The sequence below is a fragment of the Bos indicus genome, chromosome 16 (genome assembly GCF_029378745.1).
Source record: "Bos indicus isolate NIAB-ARS_2022 breed Sahiwal x Tharparkar chromosome 16, NIAB-ARS_B.indTharparkar_mat_pri_1.0, whole genome shotgun sequence".
Lineage (NCBI taxonomy): Eukaryota > Metazoa > Chordata > Mammalia > Artiodactyla > Bovidae > Bos > Bos indicus.
In genome coordinates this window covers 59,050,768-59,078,668 of record NC_091775.1, presented here as the reverse complement: position 1 = coordinate 59,078,668, position 27,901 = coordinate 59,050,768, and the positions used below count along the sequence as shown (strand labels likewise).

General features: G+C 45.4%; 1 protein-coding gene across 2 annotated transcripts in view; it reads left to right on the top strand.

The window, feature by feature from the left end:
* ASTN1 (astrotactin 1) overlaps positions 1 to 27,901 on the top strand; it is a 356,269-nt gene that overhangs the window by 138,774 nt on the left and 189,594 nt on the right. The window contains exons 3-5 of one of the 2 annotated variants that reach the window (XM_070768488.1): positions 20,098 to 20,491; positions 22,475 to 22,621; positions 23,912 to 24,019. In XM_070768488.1, coding sequence (XP_070624589.1) covers positions 20,098 to 20,491; positions 22,475 to 22,621; positions 23,912 to 24,019 — 649 coding nt within the window. The remainder of the gene's footprint in view (positions 1 to 20,097; positions 20,492 to 22,474; positions 22,622 to 23,911; positions 24,020 to 27,901) is intronic. The other variant, XM_070768489.1, reaches the window with a different exon arrangement.

The window sequence follows — 27,901 nt, the reverse complement described above, 5'->3', positions numbered from 1 at the left end:
TGAACACGGCCCTGCCCATCAAAACAAGACCCAGTTTCTCCCACAGTCAGTCTCTCCCATCAAGAAGTTTCCATAAGCCTCTTATCCTTATCCATCAGAGGGCAGACAGAATGAAAACCATAATCACAGAAAACTAATCAAACTGATTACATGGACCACTGCCTTGTCTAACTCAATGAAACTATGAGCCATGCCATGTAGGGTCATCTAAGATGACAGGTCATAGTGGAGAGTTCTGACAAAACATGGTCCAGTGGAGAAGAGAATGGCAAACTACTCCAGTATTCTTGCCTTGAGAACCCCATAAACAGTATGAAAAGGCTAAAAGATATGACACTGAAAGATGAACTCCCCAAGTTGGTAGATGCCCAATATGCTACTGGAGAAGAGACTTTAAAAATAGTCCACATCTAAATCTCTTAAAAAAAAAAAAAGGCCAAGTAGACCAGCAGCCTCATGCTGGATAAGACCACTAAGTAAGAAGTCAGGAGGTGTCCAGTCTAGTCCTTTTGAAAGTTTGTGAAACCTCGGGCAAGCTCCTTCACCATCCTGAACCTCAATTTTCTTATCTGTAAATGAATGTTTTCAAAACTTTAGGCATTCAGAGGTTTTTGTTTTTTTTTTTTGCCAAATTTTTATACAATCTGTGTTAGTGTTTTCAGAATATTTTTATTTAAATTGACTGTCTTTTTCAGTTTGAACTTATTTTAGCTTTATCTTAGATGAAACTGCCAACAAAACCATGGGTCTGAAGTAATAGTTCATTATTTCAAAATATGCTAGGAAAAAAAAAACGTTTTATGAAATAAAAATGTTTAACACTTTTACCAGCCATTGGCATGCCATCAATCAGGAACACTAGAAGGGCTTCAGGGACTGTGCCTTGGGAAGCCCAGCCTAGATGACCTTCAAGTTGTCTGCAGCTCATACCTTCTAGGAATGAGAGTGAAGGATGTATGGGATAGTAGCAATCCCTGGTTAAAATAGACTTCAGAGTAATAGATAAAGAAACTTTATTCCATCCCCTGAAGCAACTCTACTCTTCTTTTTTCCATTTATGAGTGTAAGATGAGGATCTATGGGGTCAGGGGTGGGCTTCTGTGCCTATAGGTTGGGTTGATGGATGCACTTCTGCCCTGGGAGGGAGCTGTCCCATGGTGTGATCCATTGAAAAGAGTTTGGTCACTGTGACCCCTTTCCTGTGGCCCACTGGGACTACTCTGCAGTCACCCTGGAGTCTTGCTGAACTGCTGGCCCAGGGCCCCTGTGCTTAGCCCCCTCTGCTTCTCACAGTCCCCAGGGAGTCTCCCTAGATGTGCCCCATCTTGGCTGGCAGGAAGTGCTCCAGGATGGAGTGGTCCTTGGACCATGTGAGGGATCAGGTCATGGAAAGGGCCCCCAGTGTCCAGCTTGGGGGATTTGGTAAGGGGAAGTGTCACACAGAGCATGAGGAATCACCTCTAGAGGACTTGGGATGTTCTAAGAAGGGGATCTTTATCCTCCTATCTAAAATGACTTCAGAGGCAGCTGGATTCCTGGCGAGCACTGCTGAGCCAGTGGTTTTATATTTCCTCCTCACCTGAGGGCCTCAGTTGCCCCGTGAGCTCTGTTCTCAGGACAGCAGTTAGGTGGAAAAATCTGCTTTGGAAAGAAAAGTCCTGACAGGATAGGGGACCTTGCTTTGCCGACTGATAGTACAGGGACTTACAGGGTACCTGCCAGACTCCCCTTCATGGTGGGTTCCCTGGTCCTCAGCATGGGGACCGGGACAAGGCAATGCTGGATTTCTACCAGGAATCAGGAAGTTGCTCGAGGTCCTCTCTGAGGCACTGGGCATTCAGCTGTCTTCCTCTTCCCTGCTTCCCTCTCCTACACGCCAGTGAGTTCCTTTACCTCTTTGCTCAAGCTTGGATTCGATGTGCATTTTTACGTAGTTTTATCTAATGAAAAAAGTTGGAGTGGGAAGTGGGCCATGTAACTATTTCTGTGTGATACTGTGAGCACTTTTGAAGGGCTGTGTCTACATCCAGACATTGTTCACCAGCATTCATGCTAAATGCTGCATTACCCAAGTAACATCATTTCAGGTCACTAGGGTTGTAGGAAATGGCAACCCACTCCAGTATTCTTGCCTAGAGAATCCTGTGTATAGATAAGCCTGATGGGCTGCTGTCCATAGGGTCTCATAGAGTTGGACATGACTGAGCGACTTAGCATGCATGCATTCATTGGAGAAGGAACTGGCAACCGACTCCAGTATTCTTGCCTGGAGAATCTCAGGGATGGAGGAGCCTGGTGGGCTACTGACTATGGGGTCATACAGAGTCAGACACGATTGAAGCGACTTTGCAGCAGCAGCAGCAACAGCAGGATCACAAAGGAGAAAGATTGTCATTTTGCTTGCAAATCACCCACAGAAACAGAGCATTGTATTGTCTGGGAACAGAAGGATCTCAATCTTCCTGTTCATTCTCTGGCCCAGGATCCCCCTTTCTGCACTATCCTGTTCAGTGTACCCACCCCGGCCTTGGCATTGTCCCCTTGTGCCCTCCATTCCCTTCCACGTGTATGTATGCAAATCGTACCTGTCTTTTATGTCCTCCCTTAAACATCACCCCCTGGCACCTCCCCTAATCTCTCAACCAGAGACCGTGCCTTCTTGATTTCCTATGGCTGGACCACCAGGAAAAATTTCTCTGAGCGCCTCTCATGGCTGGTATCTATCTCTTTCCAATGTGTTCGAATTTTGATGACTCTTTTCTTCTCTACTAGGCTCCTAAATGGCAGGATCTGGTCTGAGTCTGATTCATCTTTGTATTTCTTACAGCTACCAGCACAATGCTTCACACAAGATACATCCCCAGTTGGTGTTTGTGGAATGAATATTATTTGTTTGTATCGTGTGTTTTCCCCTTGGTCCTTCCATCTATCTCTCTCTCCAGCCCTGGCTTCTCTCCCTCAAGCTTCTGACTTACAGATCTATCTGTATGCGGGTGTCTCACATACATTCCGAACTGCATGAATTTGGTGAAATGTAGCATATACCTTCCCCACCATCCTCCCCACCTCTTGTGTTCTCTGCCTCTCTTGGGCAAGGACCACCAGCATCATCCCCTCTCCTCCCTTTCCCTCCTCATTCCGTCTGGCACCAAGCTCTGCTCATTTGATTTTCCCGAAAGTCTCTAGAATCCCTCTCTTCTTTGCCTCCCTAGCACCACCGCTGATACAGGTCCCCGATCACCTCTCACCTGACTGCTGCAGGAGTTTCCTACCTGTTCACGCTGCATTCTGACTCCATCCCCTCAAAAGCCCCCTCTCACTGTCGCTGGGCCGTCCCTAGTGAAATCCAGCTTCGACAGTGTCCCCAGTGAAACGCATGGGTTTGTTCCTCCACTCTGGAGGGTAAACTCTGAGAGGTTGTAACTCTCGTGACCTGACCCTCCTCTCCCACGGCTCCTCGCTGTGTCCGCTCTCTCTTCTAGCCACACTGACTAGCTCATTCATCTTCGTTGGACCTCTCTTGCTATTTAATACATTTATTCCCAGGTGGCATTAGTGGCAAAGAACCCACCTGCCAATGCAGAAGACATAAGAGACAGGTTTCATCCCTGGTTGGGAAGATCCCCTGGAGGAGGGCATGGCAATCCACTCCAATATTCTTGCCTGGAGAATGCCATGGATGGAGGAGTCTGGTGGACTACAGCCTATGGCGTCACAAAGTCCAACACAACTAAAGTGACTTAGCACATGATTTCACTGTACTTTTGATGTAAAATGTCTTTCGTCTTCTCCAAACCGGGTCACTTCTAATGACTGTTTTTAAAATTTGTCCATGACTTCCCCTAGGAGGCGCTCCTGAGCCCCCTTCCCTCTATGATGGGTCCTGCCTGGGCAATTCCTGGTGCATAATTCTGCCCTGGTCCCGTCCTTACGGGAGTCTGTCTCCCCAGAATGTGATGGCCTCGCGACTGTGTCCCACCCGTGGGCCTTGCCAAAAGGGACTCTGGGAATGAAGAGACGACCCCGTGAGGAAGGTGGAGCAAGCTGGGCTCACAGAGGCCAAAGGGCCAAATGCCTGGGACGTGGCACTGCCAGGACTGGGCCCAGGCGCTCAGTCGGTGCCCCTTGCTCTGTGTTGCAGGACCTTTGAGGGATGTTCTCCTCAGGGCTCCTCTCTGGTTGCTGGGGCTCCTTTCCCTCCACTAAACCCTCGCCTCTCTTCTTTCCTCCACACTGTCATGGAAAAGGAACTCAGGGAAGACTAACACACACCAGCACTGGCCAGGTCACAGGACCTTCTCTCTGTATGTGTTTATACTAAATGTTTGTTTTAACTGACACCAGGCAAGATTGCCATGAAAGATTCTCAGAGTGAGAACTTCAGTTGTGAGCATTACATGGCATATCGTGAGGACCGAGGTGGTATCACCTGGTGTTGTACGATGAAGAGGCCTCCCCTCCCTCCGACCCCCCCCCCCCCCCCCCCCCCCCGGAACCTGAAGCTACAACAGTCCCTGATCCAGCCTTCTGGGTAAAGCTAGGCTCCTAGGGGGGAAAAAAAAAAAAAACTTTTTTTCCCCCTGTCCTCAGTGGCTGTATTCACACCTCTGCAGTTTGCAGCCACAATGCCATGACCCCATCAATTGTAAAGTGTGGCAAGTGAATTTGATACTAATAATAGGTAAAGTGCTGAAATTTGTGACTGGTTTCCTTTTTTCCATTAGAGTGGAGTCAACGTTATAAATGACCTGTAATAAGGTCATTCGCACTCAACTTGCATTCTGGTGCAGCTTCTTGACAGAGAGGGAAAAAATGGAGTTCTGGCTGGTGCTGGGAGTACATCAAACCCCCGGTGTGCCTGTGAGGTCTATCCAGGGTGCGGCCCACATTTGTCATGGTGTGATGGCAGAGAGAATTGGTGCAAAGTGTTGGTCCTGACATTGTGTAGCCCTCTTGCTAAGGCAAATTTAATTTCCCCAACTGCAGAACAGAGTGAGCAAGAACTTCTCCATCTTACCTGTGGTCACTCTGCAAAACTACAAGTACAAATGTAAACATATGTATATAATATACATTTTATATATACATATATAAATGTTGTCGTTTCGCCACTAAATTGTGTCCGACTCTTTCGCGGCCCCATGAACTGTAGCCGTGTGGGGCTCCTCTGTCCATAGAATTTTCCAGGCAAGAATACAGGAGTGAGTTGCTATTTCCTTCTCCAGGGGATCTTCCCGACCCAAGGAGTGAACCCACATCTCCTCCATTGGTAGGTGGATTCTTTATCAATTAAGCCATCTGGTAATACGAAAAATGCATATATTATTAAAAACAAAAAAATGCATAATTATTAAAAACACAAAAATTAAAACTTTAGTTTCTAGAAAAGGAACTTATTTTTACACTATTCTTTTTGTAAAGCACACAGTATAGCTCTTCCTATGATTAGGTACTAAATAGATGTTTTATAAATGTGGTAACAGATGTCTCTGACCTCTCTGGCGATGAGACTGTATTCATGCGGAGCTCTGTGGAGGACAGAATGAACAGTCAGAACCAAGCACAGGTCGGTTCACTTTTTCTTGAAAAGCATCACTGTCAGCTTCAGCAAGCCCTCTGCCGTCTCCTGATGGCTTGCTAATGGTACAGAAAGATCCGAGCTAGAATGAGGCTGGGTTGGTAGAAGCCGTCATGCTTTCTGAAAACACAGTTAGTATCCCCTGGATGATGTATCATGGACCTCCCTTTTAAATATCTTGAGGCAGCAGATACCCTACTGCAACTGACTCCGTCCTGGGAGGCTTTCCAGCCAAGGGAGCATCTGAGGGTTGGCCAAGAAGCCAGCTGAGAAAAGAGGGCTTCCAGATGGAAACCTTAATTCTGAGCTGATGGTGTAGACGTCATGCTTTTTGTGCTTTATCAGCTTCACCAAGCCAGCTGAACGTGGCTCCCTGTAATGAATCAAGCACTGCACTGTTGACGGAGGGTCAGTTCTGGGTGGGGCCCTTTGCGAAGGCTGACTCTGTATTGAGTTTTTAAGCCATGGTCTCTGCCTGCAAGTCTAGTCAGAGCTATGTTATGGGAAACAGCAGAATTGGGGATTGGAGATTAATTAAGAAAAGCTCTTATGTGTTTTCAATGTTGGGAGAGAATGGCATGTCTGAGGATTGGAGTAATCAAAATAGGTTTCAGGAAGCAGATGAACTTATGCTGGGACTTATTAGGGTATGAAGGACTGAGATGGAAGAGGGTGGGAAGAGCATGTCAGAGAAGGGAGAGGGCACAGAGGCTCAGAGATGAGCATGGACGATGCTATCACCCCGTCCTGTTCTTTTTCTGCCCTTCCCTCCCTCACAGTTGAACTGAATGCTAAGAACAGGGAAAAAAAAATCACTACTGTTGGGGCCTCCTTGCTGGTCCAGTGGCTAAGACTCTGCACTTCCAATGCAGGGGGACCCAGGTTCGATCCCTGGTCAGAGAACTAGATCCTACGGGACAAAACCAAGAGTTCTCATGCCTCAACTAAGACCTGGAACAGTCATATATATATTTCAAAAAATAAATAAGTCACTACTATTAAAAAAGTAGAAAAGTGAAAACTCATGAATGCCATGATTCAAATTCAGTCATAATGATGTTTCAGCCTGGCTTGGGATGGCCTCCGTGGGGTCAGGAAAACATGCCTGCTTAGGGTAGAGAATTATGCATTTGCTCGGTGGATGATGCCTGCTTCATTCAGTTGTCTTGGAAGCACGAAACCCTGACTGTTTCTGTATCATGTGAGTGTCTCTGGCCAGATCAGGCTGACCTGTGGATTCACTCTGCGTGATCAAGCTGCTGATCAGTAAATCAAAACAATAGCAGAGTTCCGCCTTTTGTCACTTTCCATGGGTGGGGTAAGACAGAGACGGGTTCAACTTCCAATTTCCCTTTACTCTGGCCCATCTTTGCTGGTGAGCACTGGGCCTGCACCCCACGTCCTGGTATGCATCACTGGCGTCTGGACAGGACCAAAGCGAGACATGATCAACTAGTGAAGAAATCAAGCTTACAGGTGTCGGGTTCCCTACTCCACCTCATCACCCTCCACACACCCACCCAAAGCCCGATACAAGAGAGAAATCCTGGGAAACCAGAAGAACAAAGCTGACAGCATGCAGAGAGGCTCTGGTGGGTGGGATGCTAGCGAGGGAGGAGGCTGATCAGGGCCGATGTTGTGTGTTTTTTAAATTAATGATGGGAAGGATTTAGAGACTTGTACAATGGCTTTGCCAGCAAAAACCTAATTAGCTGAAGACAATATGCTGCTGATGTTGGAACTGGTGGTTTAATGAAGCCTGCCCTAATGAGAACGTCAGTGTCTTGCTCGGAGATTACCTTCACAAACCAGGCCTCTTCTCCAGATTTTGTGCTTGATTAGTTCCAGAGAAATGAATTATAATAATTTTTTTAACAGGGAGAAACAAGGGCCACAGCACTTGTATGGCCCAAGAAGAGACCCTTTTGACTGTCAGTCTTCCCCCTCTCTCCCCTCTTTGCTGTCAGACAAAGCTCACTGGCAAGGAGTGAGGTGTTTGGGAGGAATTTGAATGTATGATACACTAGTCATGTTTATGTCAGCATCACCTCTAGTCTTTGATTCCCTCACCTGTTCCTTTGCTACAGTTCTTCAGCTCTATTATGCATATCACTTGGTGCCAAGATTGAGTTGCAACTGGAGTGTTACAAGAGATGTAACAAGACCATGGAGTGTTATAAGACAATGAATGCCTGTTATTCTCCTCAGCATTGTGGGTCAAATAAGTTACAGGTTAGAAGAGCTTTATGAGCAGAAAGCCATGGATAGGAGTTTTGCTAACCTCTGTATTTGATCAGCATTAAATGAGTTGTGGATCTTCCCTGGTGGCTTAGTGGTAAAGAACCTGCCTGCCAATGCAGGAGATGTGCATTCAATCCCTGGGCTGGGAAGATTCCCTGGAGAAGGAAAGGGCAATGCACTCCAGTACTCTTGCTTGGGACATCCCATGGACAGAGGAGCCTGGCAAGCTACAGTCCATGGGGTTGCAAAGAGTCAGATACAACTTAGCAACTAAACAACAACCACCACTACAAATGATTTGCATTGGGAGTAACCATTATCATTGTTTGGGTCTTAATGCAAAACATGACCTGCAGGGTTTCACATCCCTTTTCCAAATCTGTTGGCTAGTAGTCTTTTGGATGAACTGACTGATGCAGGTTCTAATTTCTCTGAAAGTGATAAAGTCCCACATTTTCTCCCCAGTCTGTCTTCTACATGTGTTGTTATATTATGGAACACGTCTACTGCTCCTCTTAGGGCTCTGACTCCAGAACAAGGGCTTGCAGACAGTAAAGAGAGACCTGAGCTTATGTGCAAGTGTGGCAGACTGTTCTCAAGGAAATAGCTGAGCATCTGTACCTGTTGACCCGGAAGATGTTTGATTTCATTTAGAAAACACCCACCCAAGAATAGATGTCCCCACTGGTTTTCCCTTCCAATGTCAAAATGACAGCCCAGTAAGTATGGCCACCCTTGGCACAACTAAAGTATTGCTTGAAATTATGCATTTGGTCAACCCAGTGATCACATTAACTGATCAGTTTAACTGAAGAAGATTGGGGGCCTCTGGGGTAGGCAGTGAAGATAGTACTGAGTGTAGACATTTGGGAATCCTTATTGAACACCCCTAAGAGTTAGGTGTAGGAGAAAGACCCCTGGGTTTAATTTAGAGAAGATGTAAAGTAGGGAAATGTGGCCCAGGCTACAGTGCTGGACCCCTATCTGCTCAACAGGGTCATAAAACAGCATCGTTCAGATCAGTGATTGAGTCTCTGTTCGGCCTCATAATACCATGTAAACTTGGGCAAATGATTTAACCCCTCTGATCTTCTGTTTCCTCATCTAAAAATGAAAATGGTAATTTCTACTACATATATTTATTCATAGGGTTAAATAATGAATGTAGTTCACCATTCACTGTGTTTGGCACACAGTAAATACTTCACACATGGTAGTTGTTATTATTTCCTTATCATACCGATACTATAGGAATAAGGCAGTGTGAACATAGAATTGCAAAATAAGGCAAGAATTCAGGGAAGGAATTACACATACGTAATGGGAGAAGGCAATGGCTCCCCACTCCAGTACTCTTGCCTGGAAAATCCCATGGACGGAGGACCCTGGTAGGCTGCAGTCCATGAGGTCGCTAAGAGTTGGACACGACTGAGCCACTTCACTTTGACTTTTCACTTTCATGCATTGGAGAAGGAAATGGCAACCCACTCCAGTATTCTTGCCTGGAGAATCCCAGGGATGGGGAAACCTGGTGCGCTGCCGTCTATGGGGTCGCACAGAGTCGGACACGACTGAAGGGACTTAGCAGCAGCAGCAGCAATGGGATTGCTATAGGAAGCTGGGAACTGCTTTTATAGTGGTTTGTAGCTTCTGAGATCTTTATAAAGCTAAGCATCAGCTCTGTAGGATTATCATCTCTCTGAGTACAGACATGGAGCCAATGGATGTTCTGCTGTGAAAGAGAACCCTGGCAGGGCTCCTGAACACTTGACTAGACCCTCCCTGCCACACCAGACCTTGTGGCAATCATGACGATAAAGTTGGACCTCTGTGTGTGGGACAGAAATATGATCGAGGCCCACACCTATGTGAAGGGCCTTCCACCTGTCCCCTCACTAGGAGGCATCTCCTGAATCCTGAAGCTTTTAATGGTCCATCTCAGTTGTTAGCTGGGGAGGGAAAAGACCTTTCAAATCTTCGCTGGTTTAGAGAGTGATAGTGGGCTTCCCTGGTGGTTCAGAGGTTAAAGCATCTGCTGGCAATGCGGGAGACCCGGGTTCGATCCCTGGGTCAGGAAGATCCCCTGGAGAAGGAAATGGCAACCCACTCCAGTATTCTTGCCTGGAGAATCCCATGAATGGAGGAGCCTGGTGGGCTACAGTCCACGGGGTCACAAAGAGTCGGCCACGACTGAGCGACTTCACTTAGGGACTTAATGATGAATATGTACCCAAGTCAGGGAGATCTGGACATGTCAGCTTTTTTCATCTAAAGTCAGTGGAGCTCCCACAGGCCATTGGAATCCCCATAGGGGTCTTGCATAAGGTCTGCTCTCAGCAACTAATGTTAATGTTGATTTTCATTTGCTCAGCCCCAGCTGCTGCCCACAGAGCTGTTAAGGTCTCTGAGACCTGCTCTTCTCGCCTTGGGCTGGGCTGCCTGATGTTTAGGGGAGATGGGAAGAAGAGGGATTTAGCTACTCCATTATGGTCAGAGAGAAAGAAGGTTAAAGTCTAGTGGTCATTAGCATAGAGGTGCCAGCTGTCTCTTCTGTTACTTGTTCAATAATTCCCTTAATGTTTGACCCTAATGGAACAGATTATTGTTATTATTTTATTTCACCAAGATCACCTACTGCATAAAAACAAAGAGGAAAGGGGGAAAGGAACGTGGCCAAGAATAGGCATGGAGCATTATCCAGCTGGAGATATTTATTTATTGGCTTCATGCTCGGCTTGTGAAGTTCTGACAGGCTGGGAGCCTGTCTCACACCGCTCTGCCCGTGGGTTGCTGAGGCAGCGACCTGGAGTGCTTTTGCTTCTGTGTGGGCCCCTTTATCTCCCAGCCTGGTCATCATGCACAATGTACACATTAGTGCACGTGTATGCACGCACATACCTACACGGTGGGTCATACATGGGGCCAGACTCTCAACACAGCACTGATTGGGGGCCCATCCATAATGTTTGACTCAGCAGCAGCATCTCTCAGAAATTTGCTAAGTCTACAGCCAGAGGGAGTGGAAGACCTCAGCTTTGCCCAGTCACCTGGTCGTTCCACTCGACTCTCTCACTCTGCCAATCTTTGGAATTAGGGGATCCATGAAGGGAGCCTTGGGCCTGGAGAACCCAGTCCATGGCAAGCTGCTTCTGTCAGCCTGCTTCATCCGGCTCCACTAGACCTCAGCCTTATTAAGGCAAACTGTCCCTTGTCCCCTCACTAGGAGGAATCTCCTGAATCCTGCAGCCTTTAATGGCCCATCTCAGTTGTTAGCTGGGGATGAAAAAGACCTTTCAAATCTTCACTGGTTTAGAGACTGATAGTGATGAATATGTACCCAAGCAGGTACATATGTACCCAGGCAGATAGCCCAAGCTACTAGTGATCAGAGAGCTCTGAGCTCCTTATGAACAAATGTACTCCCTTGTTTTCACTTTGGGACAGCAAAGTCAAGGCTCAGAGGTAAGAAAAATCCCAAGAACGAAAAAAGCAACTCTATAAAAAGAACCTGAAAGAGGACAACTTGAAATAGCCCAAGCTGACTCCAGCATGCTAGCCTCCAGACACTTTCCCTGCAGAGCTTCAGGCTCTCATTAGATGAAACTCCTGAAGCCTCATAAAGAAATTGAAGACAAAATTACCAGATTAAAGAAGAAAGACTGTGATCAAACCTAACAGAATAAAAACTTTTAGACCTGGGAAAAGAAAAAAAAAAAAGCGCTAAAGTTGAGTTTCCTCTTGAAAAGAACTTCATACTCATAGCCATCTTGGATTGGGAGAGCCCTTGGATATCAACTTGCCTAACCTGGGGGGCTCTTGAGCTTAGAGTTTGTCTCTTGTTTATGTATGGAAGGTTGTCTAGTCCCTTTCTTTACCCTCAAATGGCATTTTAATGAGAAATCTTGGGGGACATCATTATGTCTTCCCTGCATTTTAGATACTTGGTTCTAGAAAGCTGGGGAAGGGGTTCTGAAGCATCTCATGGCAGCAGGACCCAGTGAGAGACTAACCATGTGGTGTGGGTCTGTCCCCTTCCAGTGGGATGTGCAATTCTCATCAGAACCCCCAGAGGAATATTGAAGCCTCTTAATTAACGTGGTGGCCCATGGCAACTGGCAAGCATTTTGACACAATTAAAGACTTCAGCAAACCCTCAAGAGGAGGTAAAGTTCCTAATAATTTATAAATTGAGCCCGTTACTTAATATGCTTAACATGTAGCTCTTGTCTTCCATTTGGGAAGCAGATGGGCAGAAGAGCTGTCTTTGTCACTTCAGTCCTGTCCGACTCTTTGTGATCCCATGGACTGTAGCCCACCAGGCTCCTCTGTCCATGGGATTTTCCCAGCAAGATACTGGAGTGGGTTGCCATTTCCTGCTCCAAGGGATCTTCCCGACCCAGCAATTGAACCCACATCTCCTACATGTCTTGCATTGCAGGAGGATTCTTTACCACTGAGCCACCAGGGAAGCCTAGACAGAGGATAGTGGATTTCTACTGATCAGCCACCACAGAGAAGAGAATCTTCCAGAAAAGCAAACCAAGGGGCTTTCTATCCTAGTTTGGGGACTCCTAGCAGTAAAGGGATCCTGACGGTCAACATGTTACTACAATTTCAGTGGCATCTTCTGATTTGCAAGGCATTATTGTGCCTTTGGGGAAGGTGGTGGGTCTGCTTATCAGGGCTTTGCTGGCTGGATGAAGTTGATGGCCCCCCTCTGAAGGATCAGTTCTTTGATCTGTAGTTTCTGGCATTGCTGGGCGAGAAGAGCTCTCAAATATTTCTTTCCACCATTAGTTTACCAGTGGGCTTCTCAGGTGGCGCTAGTGGTAAAGCACCCGCCTGCCAATGAAGATTAGACATAAGAGACACAGGTTTGATCCTTGGGTTGGGAAGATCCCCTGGAGGAGAACAAGGCAGCCCATTCCAGTATTCTTGCCTGGAGAATCCCACAGACAGAGGAGCCCGGCGGGCTGCAGTCCATGGGCTCACAATAAGTTGGACACAACCGAAGTGACTTAGCACACACACCCACTTCACCAGTTAGAACTGTTTCCATTTTGACAGGGGTCAGTGTTATAATAAGGAAATTTCCAATTTGGAAGAATCAGTGCATTTCTTTTAATCCTCTCCTTTGATAGATGAAGGCCAGGGTAGGTTCAAAGAGGCTGTCAGGTGCCCAGAATTGTGCTGCAGGTTAATTCTGCTGTTTTATTGGTGACTTTCCTGCTACTGGAAACCCAGTGTAGTTTTTCACTGGACTCAGAGAAGCACAGGAGTGGATGGGACCTTGAACATTCACCTTATCCATTCCTTACCCCTGGGATATTTTGATCTAGATTAGGAAGTGACCAGCATTACCATATGGGCCACACAGTTTTTCTCCTCTCAGTCTGTCTTCTTTGAAAGCTAGAGACAGACAGGAATGATCACTGTTATATATGAAAGAGGGCCTTTGCCCTAGACCTTTGGGCTTAGCTTTGAGGAAAAGTAGGTGACACAGGCCACCAAACTTGTCTATTTGATTCTTATTTTTTTTTAACCACCATTTAATTCCTATAGGAATATAATTTGAATTCAGTGTATCCAATTGCCTTGAGGGATAATTAATTATGTCTCAGATTCACTCTTCTGGTTACTCCTAGGGCCAAGCAAAGCTTTGAAATGTGAACTGATTGATTGGCTGCAGCGCCTTGACAGATGGTAGCTGGAAACTTAATCTCAGCTTTCCCATTTCCCTGCCAAGGGTCCACAAAACCCAGGTGATTCCCTAAACTTTGGTGAAATGTGATAAATCCAAATTGTTTATGATGGGATTTGCTGATCACAGGACACTGATTTAGGATAATGGAAGGGTTCTACTGGCCCCTGGCATGATACCTAGAGTATCTCCTCAGTCTGAGATGTCTTTACCTATCATACTGTCTTCTGTTATAAGAGAAGTCATGGCAATCTATTTATAGGCCTTGTGATCTGTTTTTTGTCTTCTTTTTGTGCCTACAAATTTTCAATTACCTTTAAAAACCAAATTATAAAGATTGTTTCCTCTAATGTAAACCAGGTGGCATCAGGACCTATACCTGTATTAGTCACTGCAGAATCCCCATAACAGTGACCATCAGAAAAATTCTGAAGTGAGTAAATACTTGTTGAATGATTGAGTGATGAGTTGAATGAGTGAGTCACATAAACAACGGACTCATATAAGCTTTGTTTGCAGGCATGGAAGTGATGTCCATATTGAAAGTTATTCAAAGTTGACCTTCACTTCCTTCCTTCCCTCCTTCTCTCCTTCTTTCCTCCCTCCCTTCTTCCACCTCTTCCTCCCACAACTATTGAACACCTACTTCACGGAAGGTGCTGCAATTGACCGTGGAGCTTGGTGTCCTCTGCTCCCATGAAGTCTGTAATCTAACAGATGAGAACAACAAGCAAATCAAAGATAAAAATACTTGTGGTTAGTTACGTGAAGCATTCTGTGGATGGTTCCATAACATAGAGAATTGGCTGAGTTATATCACTGACTTTGAAGGACAAGTAAGGGTTAGGGAGAGAGAAATGACCCAGACGCAGGACAGATAGGCAGGTCAGATAATGAGATAGTCTTGTGGTTGGCCTACATGACTGAGATGAGCATAAAAGGGAAATCTGCCTCGAATTTTCTATCCCTGAGCAGTCACCAGCAATGTTATATAAAACAGTTACATAAATATTCCAAAATCTGCAAATTGTCTGACAAACCTCATACTACTCTCTCAGCTAAGTGCCAGAAATGCCAGTTTCATGATGAAATAAAAGCTGATTTCATTTGTTTGATCTCTATTACGGCTGCTAGAAATGATTTATTGATTTTTTAAAGAAAAATATATTTTTAATGCCATCTTTTGTAAGCGTCTTATTAATAGATGTGGAGATCCCATAGACCCCAAACAAACTTCTAGATACAAAATTGTAACAGTTTTGAGCGAAATCAATAGAATAATCAGAAGTCTCATGAAACAATGAATAAAGAACACAATAATTCCGTATCTTGCCATTGGTGTTATTTTTTTTAAATGTTCAAAGTTTACATTTGTTACTTGTCAGTTGGGTCCACGTGTACCTTAATGCTTGTTCTGTTTGTTTTGTTTTTAATGCCATAAAAACCAAACTTAACACATAAATGAAGTACATACTCTGAGCACAGCTAAGGTGATGCCAAAGCTCAAAGCCAGGGGTAGGTATACGAAGAACTGTGCACCCTCTGTGAAGCCTGAGGGACGACCTTGCCCACAGCGATCATCTCTGTGCTCCTGTTCACAAGCCATGGGCAAGTCTACTCTAATGGGGTTGAATGCTTGGAGGAAGTTCGTTCCTCTCAACAGACTTCCTTTCTTTAAATTACAGTATAGTTGATTTACAATGTTATGTTAGTTTCAGATGTAGCAAAGTGAGTGAGTTGTATATATTTTTTTCAGATTTTTTTTACATTGTAGGTTATTATAAGACACTGAACATAGTTCCCTGTGCTACACAGTAGGACCCTGTTTATATATTTTATTTTTTACAGGTGTTTTTTTTGTTGATGTGGACTATTTTTAATGTCTTTGAGTGTCTTGAGTTTGTTACAGTATTGCTTCTGTTTTTGTTTTGGTTTTTTTGGTCACTAGGCATGTGGGATCTTAATTTCCCCAACCAGGAATCAAACCCATACACCCACTGCATTGGGAGGCGAAGTTAACGACTGACCGCCAGGGAAGTCTGTATCTGTTTTATATATAGTAGTTTATATCTGCTAATCCCAAGCTCCTGTTTTATCACTCTCCTCTTTCCCCTTTGGTAACCATAAGTTTGCCAACAAATTGTCTTTTGTCAGACAAGAAGATTGTACAACTCACCTTGCTCTTTTTGATTTGGTTATTAAGCTCCTAGCCCTTCTTGGCCTGGGCTTTCTTTCCATTCATCTACCACCTGTTGGTTTCATTAGATTATTTGAAAGAAAAGTCTTAGAGTATCTGTGACATGGAAACTGCTTGAAATCCCCAGTAGAAGTACAAGGATTAATGATAACATCAGAGAACTATGGTTTATCATGAGAATGCAAAAGCGATGGAATTTGAGCATCGGCTTTCTGAGACCTCACCATAGAAAGAACATTATCCAAGTGGCTACACCCATGCCTTTTCCCAGAATAGAGGAGGCCCTGCACATACAGTTCACCTACCTTTACCCTCCTCACTGGATAGAGCAGATAAACAGTCAGGGGATTTGTGTGTGGTGATTTTACAAATTATTATTGCAAAATATTATTATTAAATAATATTACAAATTATTATCATATAACTTATGCATATTATTATTTCGGTAATAGTCCACAATTAGCAAGTCATAGCAAGGTGTTGTGACACCTGCCGTCAGTTTGGGTTATTGATGCAGAGAGGCCTTTCCACAGCTTGAGTGACTGTGAATATTTTTTCATATGCCTTTGCTGAGTTTCACCTGATGGCTGGAGATCATTACTGGTAACAGATTATTAAAAAGCTGAGGTCATCTGAAGTCAGTGACTCTACGCAGAGGGAATGTTTTGCTAAAGCAGTACTAGACATGCTAAATGAACTGGCTTAGCCAAATGAAAACTTGTGTTCTAGCTCCCTATGGCTTATTTTTTAAAAAATTAGTATAAAATATTGCTAATTGAGATATCTAGGCTCCTACATGGTAGAGGGGACTTTTTTATTTTTTTAGCAATCCTTTTTGTAAAAAAAAAAAACAATTTTATTTATTTATTTTATTTTTGCAGCAAGTAGGGGCTACTCCCTAGTTGCAGTGTGCAGGTTCTCATTGTGGTGGCTTCTCCTGTTGAGGAGCGTGGGCTCTAGGGCACATGGGCTCAGCAGCTGCAGCACGCGGGCTCAGTAGCTCAGCACGTGGGCTCTAGAGTGCTGGCTCAGTAGTTGTGGTGCACAGGCTTAGTTCTCTGCGGCATGTGGGTTCCTCCCAGATTAGGATTGAACCCATGTTTCCTGCACTGGCAGGCAGATTCTTTACCACTGAGCCACTAGGGAAGCCCCTGAGGGGACTTCAGATGAGCCTGACAAAATAGGGCCGTGAAAAGATCAGTGGAAGAGGATCTGGGTGTAGAACTAGTTCTGCACTGCCAAGTTTTGTAGTTTCTCTGCCTTTATTTCTTCAGAAAAGGAGGACCTGAGTCCGAAGATTTTTACTGGATCTTGCAGTTAGGAGAGAACATAGATTTCTATGTTGAAAACGCAGCTAAGTTGAGAGTCTAATGGTATCCTCCAGGCATGTAGTAGTGTGTGATGCACAGGCTTATTTTAACACAGAGACTTTGAGATGTACCTGCTGTCTTTACCCTGCAGACTAACCTTGAGTTGGACGCTGAGTAGGTGCTTGGTGCCAGGTCCTTTGTTTGCAGTAGTGCCTCTTTGTCAGCCAGATGTGCACTTTGAGTAGTTTCTGTTTTTTCTTCAAGAAGTTAGGGTGGATCTAGGTGGAATCACCCATACTTTCTCTGTCCTCTTACAATTCATGAGATAGATGCCAGGCTGTGTATGTCTCTAGTGAGCAGAGCTCACTCAGAATGACTGCAGTTTCATGGTTAAGCAGGTAGGCTCTGGAGTGGGAGTTGTTTTGGTTCTATTCCAGTCCTATGATTCACTTGCTCTGTGGCCTTGGGCAAGTTATTCAGCCTCTGTGCTCAAGGCTTTTCAAATGTAAAATGGGGAAATTGTTGACCCTACCTTTAAAGTGTAGAGCACTGGGGGCAAATGTCTGATACATAGTAAAACCCCATAACAGACCACTGAACTTGCTTTATTCCTGCATAATATGGGGCATGAAGTTATGTCCTGGATCTTATCACAGCCCCGTTGTGAGCACCTGAAAGGAGAATCAGAGAGGAAGGGGCGCCTGAAGACCTCACCCAGGGCATTAGATGGTGCTTCAACCATTCCTGGGAGACTGATGTTTATGCTCCCCTTACAGCTCTTTAGGGAATAAAATTACCTCAAGCTTTAGCTAACTTAATTCAGTGTCTGACAACTTCTCTTGCTTGGGTAGTTATTCCTTCTGAGTGGCTTAATTACCTGTTGTTGCAGTTTCAGTGTGGGGTGAAGGAAAGGATAGTGGGTCTGACTCTGAGATAAAGGGTCTGCCGAAAAACCATTGGATTGGACTCAAACACTCATTCTCAGCAGATAAATGCAGAACTTCCTTCCACTGAGGACACCCAGTGAGGTGCCCCAGGGGCTCTGTGCGCACATCTGCAGGGCTGCCAGGAGGGACCAGGTTCGGTGCTTAGCCTGGACCTAGTACGTGTGGCTGTGGACTCCCACTGTAATCTGAAAGTGAAAGTCACTCAGTCATGTCCAACTCTGCGACCCCATGGACTATATAGTCCATGGAATTCTCCAGGCCAGAATACTGGAGTGGGTAGCCTTTCCCTTGGGATCGAACCTAGGTCTCCTGCATTGCAGGTGTATTCTTTACCAGCTAAGCCACAAGGAAAACCCAAGAATACCGGAATGGGTAGCCTATCCCTTCTCCACTGGATCTTCCCGACCCAGGAATTGAACCGGGGTCTCCTTCATTGCAGGTGGATTCTTTACAGACTGAGCTATAAGGGAAGCCCACTGTAACCTGAGCAGCTTCATATTCCTGCTTTCTCTGTGTTTGCTTGAGAGATCGCACCAGGAGAAAGGGTTATGCAGATAAAATAAAAATGTGAAAACCTGGAGGCCAGTGTATGGTCCCCCAAAACCCACCTGACATGACCTGTCATTTGGGAGCTGATGGTTGCTTCTTGTCAGCTCTCTGAGCTGCCTGTGTGAAAGCAACAACATTGTGTATGTGCGTGTATGCATGTGTACACATGCTCCTTTGCTCACAGTAATGGTGGGGGGAGAGGGAGGATAAATGGGAATATTTACAGGGAGAGGAACTTTATAAATCCAAGACATAATTATTATGAGACTGGAAAAGGCCCCCTCTAATACATTCAAGGGAATCATCTTGACCCAGCCTTGTGTGGGTGGGTCCCTGGGAATTAATAGAGGGTTTTCATCTCTAGCCTATATGATGGGGTGGCAGTGATCGAAGCCCAAGGTTGAGAGCAGAACCATTTGGCACACTCCCACCAAATGAAATAGGTTCGGAGGGATATTGACCAAAATAAAGGGAGTGAATACAGATTGTGCATGGGAAGATTTATGCCCACTGAGTGCTGTGCAGTGATGTGCCTGCAAGCTTCCCTCCAAATCCTGCCCCGGGTGCATGTCAAGGCGAGAGATGTTCAGTCTCACCAAAAACTACATCCTCATCTCTGACAGAAAACTGAGTGGTGTTCAGGTTTTTAAGTGATGGCCTCAAAGGATGGCCTTGGGGCACCAGAAAGTTCAGAAGGAAACTCCTCTGCCCATCTGACAGAGAAGGTGGAGTCCCTTCTCTTGAGCGAGAGCAAGGATGAAACGTCACTCAAGACTGTGGAGTGGGAGAAAGCTGTCTCCTAAAGCAGCAGTAACCCCCAAAGTCACGTTCGAATGATGAGATTTCTCTGCACACTTGGTTGTGAGTTTCTGATGGATGTAAACTTCTCTTTGGTTAGGTCGCTGGTTTTCTCCTGCCTGGGCACTTGGGAGACATTTAAGGTTGGGCTGACATCCTTGATGCCCTGTGGTACACTCCATTAGATACTCTGCATAGTTCCGTAACATTCCTTAACCCACCCTGCGAGGGTAAATGGTACCTTCTCCACTATACAGATGGGAATCTGAGGTTTCAGATTTATAGGACTTGTTGACTGTTGGTGGAGCCAGAGTTAGAATCTGTACGTGATTGATTTTAAGATGTGAAAGAGGAAGAAACTAGTTGCCATTCCACTGCCAAAAAACTGGCCTGAAACCAGCTTTACATGCAGCAGATCTACCTTAACAAACCTTCTCCCTTATTTCAGCAGCTGAAATCACACACACAGACACATACACACAATCACAAAGACTTCTTTCTTCTTTAAATTGTTTGCTAAGCCAGAAGCAACTGTGGATCACTTGAAATGATGTGTGATTACCCCAGTTCCATTTTTCTTTCACCTTGAACGCTGATCACAGCAGACTTGTCCCTGTGCTGCTGAGTGAAGCTTGCTCTAAGTACTTACTGCACCTCAGTGAATGAATGAATAAATAAATGGGTGAGTGATGGATGGTGACAATGGGAGGGGTCGACGCCTCTTGGTGGGAGGAGCTCACCTGTTTTCACTGTCCATTTGCTGTCCTCCTTCCCAGGGTGGCATGATCGCACTGCTGCTGTCTATCTTATGCCTGGTGATGATCCTGTACACTCGCCGGCGCTGGTGCAAGCGCCGCCGGGTCCCCCAACCCCAGAAGAGTGCCAGCGCCGAGGCGGCCAACGAGATTCACTACATTCCTTCCGTGCTCATTGGCGGGCACGGGCGGGAGAGTCTGCGCAACGCCCGTGTGCAGGGTCACAACTCTAGCGGCACCCTGAGCATCCGGGAGACGCCTATCCTGGACGGCTACGAGTACGACATCACCGACCTGCGCCACCACCTGCAGCGGGAGTGCATGAACGGAGGGGAGGACTTTGCCAGCCAGGTCACCCGCACCCTTGACTCCCTGCAGGGCTGTAACGAGAAGGCAGGGATGGACCTCACGCCAGGTGGGTGACTCCGTTCTCATCTCGTGGCTTTAGGGGGCGCTAGGGAACAGCTGTTCTCTAATTTCATGGTTGATTGTCATACGTACATATTGAGATGAGCCAGGGCCCTTTCCCAAGTGGGCAAGAAGAATAAGCTTTCTCTTGCTATGATGGGAGCTGTCTTCTAATATAGAAAATCAGTACAAGGATAAATTGGATTCCTCTCCATTTCCACTTGGCACTGAAAACAGAGATACTTTGAAAAAAATTTTTTTAATTTATTTTTTAATCGAAAGAGAATTGCTTTACAATGTTGTATTGGTTTCTTCCATGTAACAAGGCGAATCAGCCATAATTACACATTTATTGCCTCCCTCTTGAGCCTCCCTCCCCTGCCCCCAGCCCATCCCTCCAGGTAGTTAAAGAGCACCAGGCTCTCCCTGTGTTATAGAACAACTTCTCACCAGCTATCTGTTTCACACATGGTAGTATATATATGACAATGCTACTTTCTCCATTCATCCCACTCTCTCCTTCCCCTGCTGTGTCCACAAGTTTGTTCTCTGTATCTGTGTCTCCATTACGTCCTGCAAATAGGCTCATCAGTACCAGTTTCCTAGATTCCATTTATGTGCATTAATACATGATGTTTGCTTTTCTCTTTCTGACTTACTTCACTCTGTGTTCTAGGTTCATTCACCTCACTAGAACTGACTCAAATTTGTTCTTTTTATGGCTGAGTAATATTCCTTTGTTCATATGTACCACATCTTCTTTATCCACTCATCTGTTGATGGACATCTAGGTTGGGAAGCAGAGGTACTTTAATATCCAACAGAAGAGTGGGTTAGAAGCTTTTTCATATGCAATGAGCAGTCCTCAGGGAAATAAGAGATAGCAAGAAAGATGTGTATGACATTTTTGCAGGTCGTATGTTTGTGTGGGCAATTTAATTTTCCATTGACATGGAGGGGACAGAGGTATCTGTTCTTTTCTATGACTCCTGAGACTTTGGCCTGGGAAAGTTGTTCTGCCTTGCCTATAACCTCTGTGGTCTTTACAAGAGATGTACTTCTTCAAAGAAAATTGAGGAATGCAAGCAAACCGTTTGACCTTAGACACTTTGTATATCTGTGAAACGCTGAGTATAGAAGAGTCTTGGACCTAATGTGGCTGAGCAAGACCAAGGTCGATAAAATGCAGAGAGGAAAAGACTGTACTTTTCATTTACAGCCTCTCTCTCTCATACTTCTATAAATAACAACTATCTGTTGATAAAATCCCAAGGCAATGATCCTTCAAGGAACTGCCCAATTATCTTTGGAGAAGACATTTTTTGAAATGAATCTTGCTTACAGTGTATGGACTTTCAGTGGGGCTTGAAAAGAGTGAAATTGCATCATGGAGGTTTCCATTCTGCTTATCTAGAGAAGATTCCCTAAGACTAGGAATGACTTAATAAGATTTAAAGTCAGAAATTCCTGGAGAGTAAGGGGACATATCTTTAATACCTCTTATTTTTCATAGCACCTGCCATAGTGCTAAGCCCACCGAGTAGCCATATGATTAGAGACTTGGGGAACAGCAGATAGCACGAACATGTGAGAGAGCCAGCTGTCAGACGATAGGGAATGGTCCAGACTGGGATGACAGAGAGGGGGCAAGTTCTGTCTGAATGCACTGAAATTCAAATTTTTGTCAAACCTTGTTCTTACCAAAGGAAAGAAATCTGCAGTCTCTCTCTCACCAAACGGCCACACATGGTGACCCTGGCAATACAGAAGTGGTTGAATTGGATTTCCTTTCTTCACACCTTCTTTTATAACTCTGTCATCCCCTAGAAATCAAAGAGAAGTATTTTAATCTCTTCCAGTCTCTCACTTTAAAGCTTTCCCATTTTAATTTCTATGAAACCCTATCTACCTGGTTCATGCAGATTTCCTTGCTCTCACTTTCTTTCCACTTTTTCTCTTCAAGTTTCTGCCTTGACCTTTCCTTATACAGGAAGCGACAATGCCAAGCTGTCGCTGATGAACAAGTATAAAGATAATATCATCGCCACCAGCCCCGTGGACTCCAACCACCAGCAGGCCACTCTGCTCTCTCACACCTCGAGTAGCCAGAGAAAGAGGATCAACAACAAAGCAAGAGGTATCCATGTCTTATATGAGGGCTTAACGGTGGCTTCCTTAATATCAGGGGAGGCAGGGCCACTAATATCCTTGACCCCCTCTCAAGCATGGCTAGGATGACTGTATTTGAGCAGTATTTCTTTTTCTTTTCTTTTTTTTTTATGTCTTCCAGCTCTCCTGCCTTTATTTTATTTTCTTTCCAACTACAATTTTATTTATTTGGCTGTGTCAGGTCCCAGATGCAACATGAGGGATCCTCACTGATGGCACACAGACCTAGTCTCCCCATGGTTTGTGGGGCCCCACTCCCTAACCAGGGACCAAACCCACACTCCCCAGCACTTCAAGGTGGAGTCTTAACTACTGGACCACTAGGGAAGTCCCTGAGCAGTATTTCTGCAGGCCTGCTGAGTGCTACTTACCAAAAATGTAAATACACACAATTCTTTTGACCAAGTAATTTCACTGGTGAGAATTTATCCTTAGTAAATAACTGGACAAGTGTGCAAAGATGTGTGTAAAAGACTGTTCATCACAACATTGTTTAAAAGAGCGAAAAATTGGAAATAGCTTAAGTGTCCATCAGTGGAGAATTGCTTAACTACCTGTACATCTGTCTCCCGTCCAGTGACTTAAGATGATACTGTAGATCTATATCTGTTAATATGGAAAGTAGCCCACCATCTATTCAATGGGGGGAAATGATGTTATAAAATAGAAGGTACAGCAGGATGCCATTTTTAAGGAGAATTTTAAAAAAACCTTTATCTGCTTCTGTATCAGAAAAAAGACAGGGTGCATTCATCAAATGTTCACAGAGTCTTTCTCCGATTTAGAGGACATCAAGGTTGTTCCTTTTATGCGTTTTGGGATCTTTTGACTTTTTTCTCTCTTTTCCACATTGAATATATATTAAACCTAGAACCAGAAAAAATATAGATATTAAGACATACAGACATGTGCCCCTTAAGACATGATTCCAATCTCTATCCACCAGAATCATGACGTGTAATGAAGACACTTTCCCTTTTCCCCTTGTCCACCTGCCATCCACACCGTCCTTCTCTGGCAGGTGGCCCTCCTCGGTAGGAGGATGGGCTGGGTGGAGATAGGGCTCCAGTGATGGCCGTCACATAAAGATCCACTTCTCCAATACATCTGTGTATCCGGAAGCTCTGGTCTCTGTGGCTAATCCTCCCAGACTGTCAGTCACCCTGCTCTCGTTTTTCCCTTGAGCTTGCCCAGTGATTTGGTGCCATGAAGACAAAACTGAAGACACTGTTTCTTTGCTCTTGTCTTTTGACTACAGCTGGTTCCGCCTTCCTGAACCCTGAAGGGGATTCTAGCACAGAGGCAGAAAATGACCCCCAACTGACCTTTTACACCGACCCCTCACGGAGCCGAAGGCGCAGTAGAGGTAGGAAGGCTGGAGGGGAAAGTGGGGAGAGAGGGGCAGTGGAGAGAGGAGGCGAGGAGCTGCAGAGGTGCTGGGTCTAGGTGGGGGCTCTGGCGACTAAAGCCAGTTTCTGCAGGAAGATTGGCATCTCCTTCTAAGGAGGAAGGAAGAGCCAGCGTGGAAGACTTCAGAGAATCATCTCTCCCAGATAATGGCACTCTCAAACAGGTTTCCAGGTTGTTTGAAAGGCTGTTTCTTGGTCAGAAGACTCTCAATTCCTTCTGGAAGCCTCAGGAGTCATAGTTTGCTGTTTAGACACAGGAAATAAAGTTGATAAAGTGTGTTATGTGAAAAATAGACAACATATGTACCCATGCTTACCCAGCCATCCTGAGATTGAGTGAGACAGACAGGCCTTAGGGGGTGGGATAGTTGAGGAACCATGTGGCCTGAAAAAACATGTGGAATGGTTTTTGGCCTTTAATCATCCACCCAGCAGAATCACAGGACCCCCACTGTCCAAGTCCCCTCCCTTCTCCTGGCAGGACCTGGCTTGGTTCGTTCATTCTCCTCAGCATCGATAGAGTTGTCCACCATGCAGCCGCAGCCCACGCCTCCCCACCCTGATGTTCAGTGGTTTCAGGTGTGGCTGTCGCAGCTGTGGCTGCCACTGCCTTGACCTTGAGGTCTCACCGTCATCATTGCTGAGGGAGGTCTGTGTTCAGGCACCAATCAGCTTCACCATTTACTTGCTGTGTGATATTAGATAAGGACAACAACTTCTCTGAGCCTCCGTTTCCATGTTAAATGGGTGAGCAATACCTCATGCACAGGGCTAAGTTATATTAAAATGTACTCTTACGGTGACTGACAAGGCATTATGAGATCTCTACTGTGTTGCTGTTAGAACTCTTTACAGTGGAAACTTGGGGTTTCTACAGCATTTCATCTTAAGTAATTTTAGACAGGGGGTCCTCGAGATGTATTGGAGGGTATTTGACCTCACCTTGTGTTATAGTCAGTAACCTTTCCCCCAACCAGTAATCAACCGATGCCCCTTAGTAGACACCTATCTTTTGGCTCTCTCCCACCTCCACTCAAGTTCGTGACATACTGAGAAATTCTTCCCAGAGATTGAAAGAAGCTCTGTGAATTCCTTACTTCTGGTTTCTGCAGGCTCTGCTGCTATCAGTACAAAAGTTCTTCCCACCACTTTCCTCAAGAGATCAGTGGGGCTCTGGGCCACCTAATCTCTGATGTCCCAGTATCCCTGAGGTGAGAATATAGACCTTTGACCCTCATTACATATTTCTATACAGCAGAGAGTTGACCTAGACTCATCAATCCTAGGCCACAACAAAGCAGGGTAGGTTTCTGCTTTAATAAAACCCTGCCTAGGAAAATCTATAGTAATGAATTAGAATGAGTTTCTTTGCAGCATAAAACTATTCCTTTTAAAATACCAAGCTCTCCTAGTGAATCAACTGTTTGTTGCGATTAACTAGACTGTAAGCTTCTTATGGATGGGCATGTCTAATTTATTTTTCCAAAGTGCCTAGTGAGGGATTTTGCCTGTAATAGATGCTTGCCAGTGTTTGTTGAATTGAACTGGATACATCAATCAGGCCAGCAGGAAATTTTATAACCCACACGCCATGGGTCAGGCTTTGTGATCGGTAGTAGAAACATGAAAACATGGCACAGTGATAAGGCTTAATTTAATAATATAAATAAAGTAAAATGAGTACTCAGAAGAGAGAACAGTTAATTCTACCTGGCAGCAAAAGGAGACAAAAAAAAAGGAGAAAATAATTAGCCTTGGTTTGTATACAATGTATAGAATTTCTTGAAAGAGAAAAATCTAGGGGAAGGGCATTTCAGTAGAGGAAAAGAGTAATACAAAGCCTTGAAAGCGCCAAAGAACATGGCATTTTCAAGCAAGGAAAAGGAGTTCAGTATGGCATAAACAGGCACACCAGGAGATGAGGGATGTGGGTGGGTAACAGGCTTGCTGCCAGAGGACCATGCAAACCATTTACTGGGTTTGCACTTGGTTCCATAGGCCAAATGCATTTAAGCCTTGTAGCTCAGTTGGTAAAGAATCTGCCTACAATTCAGGAGACCTGAGTTCGATTTCTGGGTTGGGGAGATACTCTGGAGAAGGAGATGGCAATCCCCTCCAGTATTCTTGCCTGGAGAATACCATGGACAGAGGAGCCTGGCAGGCTACTGTCCATGGGGTGGTAAGAGTCAGACACGACTTAGCAACTAAACAGCCACCACCACTGTAGGTCAAAGGGAACCCCTGGAAATTGTGAAGTCGGGTAGAGATGCTGGGTGATGGGTTGATGCTGCAGAAGGACCAGAGAGACAAGAGGCTGGGTAGCAAGTCGTTGCTGTCACAGGAGAGCAGTGGCAAGCTCCTGTGAACAGTGACAGCACTGTGAGGAGGGCTGGAACAGCAGGGTGCAGGAGGGCTGGAGGGAGAGCAAGGAATGGGTGAGAATCTCTTCTTGAAGGCTTCAGGGAAGTGTTTACAGGGAGATATTGTTTGAGCTGAGACCTGAAGAATAGGCTGACAAGGTGACAAAATGGCATTCTGTGGAGGAGGGAATAATATGTGCAGAGTCACAGGGACATAAACTATAATTGTCTAGTCAGAGCGCAGTGAATGGTTTACTAGAATCAAGCTTCCGGGGCAAGCCTGTGGTTTGCTTCAGAGACAAGGCTGGAAGATCAGGAGAAAGTCCACTGCCTCGGCTGAAGGACTTGGACCTGACACATCGGTTGGAATCATGGAAGGTTTTTAAAGAGCCAACTCCCTGGTCTGCTCAGCTTCGTGAACCATCCCTCCAGGGCAGTGTGGAGGCTAGATGAGAGTAGGGGAGGGGTGGGGTGTTGACCAGGGAGACTGGGTGGAAGGCTATGGCCATAGTCTGCGGGTGAGATGATGGACACAGGTAGGGAGGCAGAGGGTGGAGTAAGAGAAATTTCAGACACAGAATGAAAAAGATCTCATGACACTGGTGTCAGGGAGGGCGTGGCTTATGAGAGAAGGAAAAGTTAGACATGGTGGGGTTTTTGAACTTGGAAACCAAGGAGACGGCAGTGCCATTCATTGGGCAGTGGAAGTGGGCAGGAGAGCAGGACTGGAGGGAAAGTGGAAAGCCCAGTTCTGGGTATTGCATTTGAGTGCCTGAGGGCCATTCTGGTAGCATATCTATCTGCTGCTCGGACCTGGTGTGGGCTGGAGGTAGAGTGTGTAAGTGTGGGAAACAGGCTCCACGTTGAAGGATACTCACATGAATAGAATATCTCCAGATAACAAGGGACAGGGGTTCCAGAGGCCACCTGTGATTCTGGAGTCTCTCCTTCCCGGCTTTTGCCAACACACCCACTCAGGGAACCTGCTCCCATCAAAGATGTGTGCATCCAGAGACCAAATCTTTCCCTGTGTTCCTGAGAACAGTGGTTCCAAAGACCTCACTGGGCCAGCGAGTGAATAGTGAATTGTCTGGGGGTCGTAGCCTTGCTGGACCTGTGTGCTGATTCTGGCTCCCCTCCTGAGTAGCTGCTTGACTCTAGACTTGCCCTGTGGCCTCTCTGTGCAGTATTTCTGTGGGCGCTGCCTCATTAGGCTGCATCACTGTTAATGATGTGAACTATGGAAGACCCTGGGCACTGGTGCCTGACACATAATCACACTGCATGAGTGTTAACTGTCACTGTTAGGATGGTCCCTTTGAGCCTTATTTCCCTTATCTGTAAAGTGGGCAGTTTCTGTTCAGACTCATAGACGTGTCGTCAGGAAGCAAATGTTTAACGTCATGTACGTAAAAACACTGAGCACATTGCCGGCCAAAATAGATGCCTTTTATTGCTATCAGTAATAAGTACTTACAC